Source organism: Chlamydotis macqueenii, chromosome 2, assembly GCF_036417535.1.
Source record: "Chlamydotis macqueenii isolate bChlMac1 chromosome 2, bChlMac1.mat, whole genome shotgun sequence".
Classification (NCBI taxonomy): Eukaryota; Metazoa; Chordata; class Aves; order Otidiformes; family Otididae; genus Chlamydotis; species Chlamydotis macqueenii.
Window position 1 is genome coordinate 48506514 of NC_141557.1, and position 6652 is coordinate 48513165.

General features: G+C 48.5%; 1 protein-coding gene across 3 annotated transcripts; it reads left to right on the plus strand.

Moving 5' to 3' along the window:
- The first annotated feature begins 50 nt into the window (after nucleotides 1–50).
- On the plus strand, nucleotides 51–6652 carry LOC104478437 (C-C chemokine receptor type 8). Of its 3 annotated transcripts, none has more exons than XM_086742866.1 (3): nucleotides 51–136; nucleotides 4049–4123; nucleotides 5024–6652. In XM_086742866.1, the coding sequence occupies exons 1-3, from the start codon at nucleotides 128–130 to the stop codon at nucleotides 6101–6103; spliced, it is 1164 nt and encodes a 387-aa protein (XP_086598992.1). In that variant the 5' UTR covers nucleotides 51–127; the 3' UTR covers nucleotides 6104–6652. The 3 variants fall into 3 exon arrangements, with proteins under 3 accessions (XP_086598992.1, XP_086598993.1, XP_010117078.1); XM_086742867.1 differs by lacking the exon at nucleotides 51–136 and adding an exon at nucleotides 3897–3920; XM_010118776.2 differs by lacking the exon at nucleotides 51–136 and adding an exon at nucleotides 3903–3963.

A 6652-nucleotide genomic window follows, 5' to 3' on the forward strand; every position in this document is an offset into this window, starting at 1 on the left:
CTTATCAGTGAAGCAGGAGGAGGCTGGGAGGAGCACGCAGTGGCTTCGACGAGCTGCTTTTCTGAGAATCTTGCCTGCCAGCTTGCCATGCCCTGGCCAAGTAAGGGGCGGCACATACAGACGTGTCATGCTCCAGGTAAGCTGGGCTGTTCCTAGAAAGAAAATCCTGGGTGCAGCAATAGCCGTGTGCACAAACCACTTTCTCTTATTTGCTTGCTTTGCCACATGGCAGTCCCTTAAGAAAGAGGGAATATACTTCTCTGAGGAAGTGTAATACACAGGCTTGGAAAAGCTCTTCATTAGGGACTCCCTCTTCCCTTTTGCAAGTTGCTCTCTCATTACACAGTTCCCTTCTCTGGGGAGTGACGGTCGTCTTACATTTCATTAACTGATTCTGCCTGCTAATTCATGGAGAAGAAGATCAGCTCACCCTCATCCCTCCTGGTGCTTCTTTCACTGGCTCACATCTTGCTCCGCCATGGACCTCCATGGGGGACAGCCTGCTTCACCATGGTCCCTGCACCACGGGCTGCAGGGAAATCTCTGCTCTGGTGCTTGGAGCACCTCCTTCCCCTTCTTCATTTACCTTGGTGTCTCCAGAGTTGTTTGTCTTACACAGTCTTGCTTCTTTTGCCTAGCTGCTGTGCAGCAGCAGTTTTTACCCTTTCTTAACTATGTTATCACAGAGGCGCTACCAGCATCACAGATGGGGTCAGCTTTGGCCAGCGGCAGATCCGTCTTGGAGTCAGCTGGAACTGGTTACTTCCAACATGGGGACAGCTTCTGGCATCTTCTCACAGAAGCCAACCCTGCAGCGCTCCTGCTACTAAAACCTTGCCATGTAAACCCACTACATCATAATTGATTATAGAAAGAAGCTGGCTTGGAGATATATGTCATTTTGAAAAAGCTCCTTTGTTTGGTTTCCTTTGGCACATGCTGGGTGGGACTGGGTAGGTACCCAAGCACTGGGGATGTTTTGTCCTCCGAATTAATTCTGACTTTAGCCATTGCACTTTGCATCTTGTTTGACTTTTGCTTTGAAGACACAGTAAAAACACATTTAAATGATTGCCCCCAACATAAGAAGGACAGGGACGTATTGGAGCAAGTGCAGAGGAGGGCCACAAAGATGATCAGAAGGCTGGAGCACCTCTCCTATGAGGACAGGCTGAGAGAGTTGGGGCTGTTCAGCCTGGAGAAGAGGAGGCTCCAGGGAGACCTTATAGTAGTCTTCCTAAAGGGAGCCTACAGGAAAGGGGGGAAGAAACTCTTCAGCAGGGCCTGTTGTGATAGGACGAGGGGTAATGGTTTTAAAATAGAGTGAGGCAGATTCAGACCAGACATTAGGAAAAAATTTTTTACAGTGAGGGTGGTGGAGCACTGGAACAGGTTGCCCAGAGAGGTGGTGGATGCCCCATCCCTGGAAATATTCAAGGCCAGGTTGGACGGGGCTCTGAGCAACCTGATCTGGTTGGAGATGTCCCTGCTTCTTGCAGGGGGGTTGGACTAGATGAACTTTAAAGGTCCCTTCCAACACGAACCATTCTATGATTCTATGATTGTTTAGTGGAATGAGTTTAACAACTCTCATAAGACTGACAAACCCAAGTGATGCATTCGAAATGTTTCTGTATGGGCCTGAGCTTCTCTATGGAGCTGAGGGTGGTGTGGCTGGATCCTCTCCCTCTGTGTCTTTGGGTGGAGCTACAATGGATGCTCGCATTGCTTCCTGAAGCAAAGCAGGGACTGCAACAATGGTGGCCAAATGGTGCACAACCCAAGAAAGAGCTATGCCAGCGTGAAATCCTGGCAGTAACAGCAGTCTCCAGGTTTTTGCCTTGCTGTGAACCTGGAAGAGTTTTGCTCCTGTAAAATAAGCCTCACAATGAATGAGGAGGTGAAGCAATACTGCTGATCACACACATCACTGTAGGGCTGGTGGCCAATTTACCTTCTTCTCGGGCTCCCCTCAGACAGGGCTCCCCACTGCCATGCAGGGCACAGCCAGTGTCTCCTGACGTGGTAGTTGGCTGTTTCTCTCCCTGCACTCGAGGTGCCAGCAGCCTGTGCCACTGCTGTCACTGATGCCTGTTGACACCTTGTCTCCTCTGGCCAGTGCTTCCCCTGTAGAAAAAGCCTAGGATGGAGCTCAGTGAGCTGGAAGCAGAGGTGCCCTTTGGTGTTTCTGGCTTGGGACAAAGCCTGACCGCAGGAAGGCTTGTGAAGCCACCCATGCCTTGAGTTTAGGGAGCAGCGGTGGCTCCACCAGCCAGCGCAGGCACCAGAGGATGTTCTGTCACAGGCTCTGTGCAGACAGGCAGGCTGCCTGCTCCTCTCGCTCAGGTGCTCTGAAACGCCTCCCCCGAGCACATCTGTGGTGTGAGTGTCCCAAGTGTCACCCTCAGTCCCAGCTAGCACGTGGGGTGGCTTGTGACTTTCTCCCCCTGCTGCACTGGGAGGTGCCTGGGCATTTCACAGCTCCCCAGCAGTCTTGGTGCTGCTGGGGCTGCTTGTTCCTTTTGCTGGGGCAGCCTGTCATCTCTGTTTAGGAGATGAGAGGTACAGAGCTGCCTAAGGGGCCAAATTCCTGTTGGTTGTCACCTCTTTTTCCATATTGCATTATTCTTGGGTCTTCTCTCTGCCACCAACACTGACAGAGATGTGAGTGCTGTTGTAAAACTGCAGATAGATAACAGAGATCCCACTTCAACACTGCCAGTAACTCCTACGAAAAAGGAGTTTGTTTCTGATTTTGGTTTCTGGTTTCAGCTATTGCAAGAGTTAATATCCAGCAGAGCTTGGCTGTCAATCAAACTATCATAGGCATATGGCTTGACTCACACGTAAAACTTTGACCCAATATCACACCGCCCACCACATCCAAAGAAAGCCAGCCACTTCCACATGTGGAATGTTTGCAGATTTTCTGGGTTCATGGAGATTTATCCCTCTGCCTTTGCAGTGATGGTGGGCATGGCATTCAGAGGGTTTGAGAGGGACGCTAGACTATTCCATGTAGGCATCTCCAGCAGCACATCTGTGAGGTACCAGTGAGGTACGTTGTCTCAAAAACAAAACAAAAAAAAAGACAGGATGTGACTTGCCTGAATTACAGTAACAGCACCAGACTGTAGTGAGGAGCAGCAGTATTTAAGGAGGTAAAACACACTTCAAATGCTGCCCGTTGCTCAGTAGAGCTGTTCTTATCCATATATCTTGCATTGTAGGGAAGATCAGGGACAGCTGATGAAAGCTGGGATGAAAGCCATGTTGGGTCAGAATGAGGCCCCCGCAGGTACTTGGCAGTGTTGGTGGAAATCTGGCGCTGTTCAGGGCTTTACTTCAGTGTTAGTCTGCGAGAGTGTTGTGCATGGTGCATGTTTTGGGAAGGAAGGTCGATATGGCCTTGGTAGTGTTAAGTTTACAGTTGGACTCAATGATCTTAAAGGTGTTTTCCAACCTAAGTGATTTTAGATTCTGTGAGAAGTTCCATTGGGTATTTCTGTGTGTGTGTGGGTGGGTGTAGGGTGAAGGTGCCTTCCAAGGAAAAATGTCAAAGCAAACATGGTGCCCTTTGACATTGCTGGCTGTTGGCACATCTCCCCCAGATATTTTCACTGAAAATCCTTGGATCAAAGGAGAGGCAGCACTGCTTCCCCTGTCCCAGTTATGCATGCTGCAGAGCAGGGACTGCAGGTGAGGGACAGGGGCACTTTACAGACACGTGGGGGAAATTGCGAATCTCACTGACGTTCATATCAGGACTCAAAAAAAAAAGATGACTTAGAAGATGTACCTGACATGTTTCCGTTTCCCTGTCAGCTAAAAATATAAAGTCATTGACTTGGGGTTTTAGGTGTCTTTAATGTAACACGTATCACACAGAGGAAAAGGCATTTTATGACTGTACTGCTACGGTGAGGACCTTGCCTGTGACTTGTCATTGCAACGTAAACTAACGTAAATACTACTGGCATATAAGTGTGCAGGTACGCCCACTTCTTAAAAACTTGTAATAGAAAGGCATTTTTTTGCACTCTTTCAGATACAGTGTTGGATTATGGAGGGGAACTTGACATACCTGCTGGGCAGAGGGGACTCTGAGGACCTGTCAGTGATGGTGAGTTATATAATAGCGGAGGCTATTTGCTATCTGAGGGGTCCAGTGTTGCCTAAGGGGACACATAGTACTGGTAGGGACAGCAAGGGTTTAGAAGTGTGATTGTTGTTCTCTGAAAAAAAACCAGTGAGTGAAAGTGTCTTTGGCTGATGAGACTGGGGGATGTGCCGCCACCCATCTTCTTTAGCTGTTTGCTGTCATAGGTGCTGCCCAGGGATGCAGTGTTTGCTGCTGGGGGGCTGTGGGGGGCCGGGAAGCAGGGAAGGGGAACATTGCTGCCGCTGGCGCATCCTGACAGGTGCCAGGAGAGAAGAGCTGCTGGTGTTGAAAGGAAATCCAGCCATCCCCGTTAGCGTGCAAGAATCGTCTGCAAAAGTAACTTGTCCCATTAAGGGGTATTTCTGGCACACAGCTTTTATGAGATGAGCATTTACATGTCAGTTCCTCCCTGAGCACTGCTGCTTTTCTCTTTTCTGAAGGAAATGTGGAATAAGACCTCAAAACCTTTGTGAGGGGCTTTCAGCCCCATGGCCATACCCATTTAGTTGCTAGTTTGGGGTTGCTGCCTGGCTATGGCCCTGGGACCCCACTACATCCACCTGAACTGCAGGCACGGGGCTGGATACCCCACATGGAGCTGGCAGGGAGATACTGGTAACCTCTGGTTTACCACCACAGCTGCATTTTCCTTGATCTCCTCTGGCCCTCTGGTGCAAGGACCTCATCCTGGATCTTGCAGAGGAGGACTGGTCACTCACATTCATTCCTCATTTGCATCCTCCAGTGAGGCACAGCTGTTTTGTCTTTGTGCATCTTGCTGTGAGCTGACTTGTGCCTAGAATATTTACTAAGAGGGTAATTTGGAATTTGGGCTTCATGAACTTCATTGTCCTTTAACAGGTGGGTTACACGTCACCAACATCTAGCTCCTCTGAAGCCTATGAATACGCCTTCCTCCACCCAGGACTGGACATCAGCTGTGATCTTGAAAATATTCCAGCATTTGCATCTACCTTTTTTCCAGTGCTGTACTCCTTATTGTTTGTCACTGGCCTTGTGGGCAATGTTTTGGTCATTTGGGTCCTGACAGTCTTCAAGAAAGTCAGGGCCATGACTGACGTGTATCTGCTGAACCTTGCCATCTCTGACCTCCTCTTTGTTTTCTCCCTCCCCTTCTTGGTTCAGTACTGCATCAAGAGCCAGTGGACTTTTGGAAATGCGATGTGTAAAATCATCAGCTCAGCTTACTTCATTGGTTTCTACAGCAGTGTCTTCTTCATAACCATCATGAGCATTGACAGGTACTTGGCTATTGTCCGGTCTGTCTATGCTCTACAGGTTCGGACAACTACCCATGGGGTTATCACCAGCCTGGTCCTTTGGGCAGTTGCCATTTTAGCATCAGTGCCAGACTTAATTTTTTTCCAGGAAACAAATGACAATAACCGGACTAAATGCATCGCTGACTATCCTAACAGCAACAACGGCTGGAAGACTTTCAGTAATTTTGAAGTCAATGTCCTGGGGTGGCTGATCCCTGTTGGTGTCCTCATTTTCTGCTACCACAGCATCTTGAAACACCTGCAGAAGTGCCATACTCAGAACAAGTACAAAGCAATGAAACTGGTTTTTATCGTTGTCATTGTGTTCTTCCTCTTCTGGACACCTGTCAACATTGTGCTCTTTCTGGACTCTCTGAGGAACATGTACATCATCGACGACTGCCAGACAAGCCAAAGGCTAGACCTAGCCATGGAGCTAGCTGAGGTGCTCTCCTTCATCCACTGCTGCCTCAACCCAGTCATCTATGCCTTCGTGGGTGAGAAGTTCAAGAAGCATCTTCGTGAAGCTTTCAGAAAATACGTGCGTTTTCTGCTGATCTGCAAAGACTACAGTGCATTCGATGGGTGCAGCCCAGACAGACACTCCTCTCTGCATGCAATGTCCTCACAATCATCTTTTGTTGGCACTGTCTTGTAGAGCTACAAGTAAAAAACTTGCATCCTGCACAGATGACCTGAAGCTGGGAAATCCTCCCAGCAGGGCATTCACAGGGATGCACTGTTTGGACAATCTTTTAGGACAGGAAAAGTGGAAGCAGATGCTTGAGCTTTCTTTTTTCATGATTGCCTTTAGGGTTCTTACTTTTTAGCATCTTTTTTAGTATCTTCCTCTGTTGGATACCTGGAGACCCAGGGGCACTTAGTGAACAATCCAGACCGAATGGAATTGTTATGTTTTTGAGTAGCAGGCTTCAAGGACATCAATGAGGCTGCCTGTGAGAAAGTACTGAAGCCACCTGTGAGAAGATAATGAGGCCGCCTGTGAGAAAGTAATGAAGCTTCTTGTGAGAAAGTAATGAAGCAACCTTGAGAAGAAGGAAAACAGCTGGTATATGTAACTGGGGGCTGAACGTGAAGCGGGGTGCAGGTGGAGAGAACCGTGCGCGTGAACAAAGAGACTTAACGAATCATATTTTAGCTAAGAGTGTGTGCATGATATAGTTAGCCCATTAGTAGAGAGCTTGCG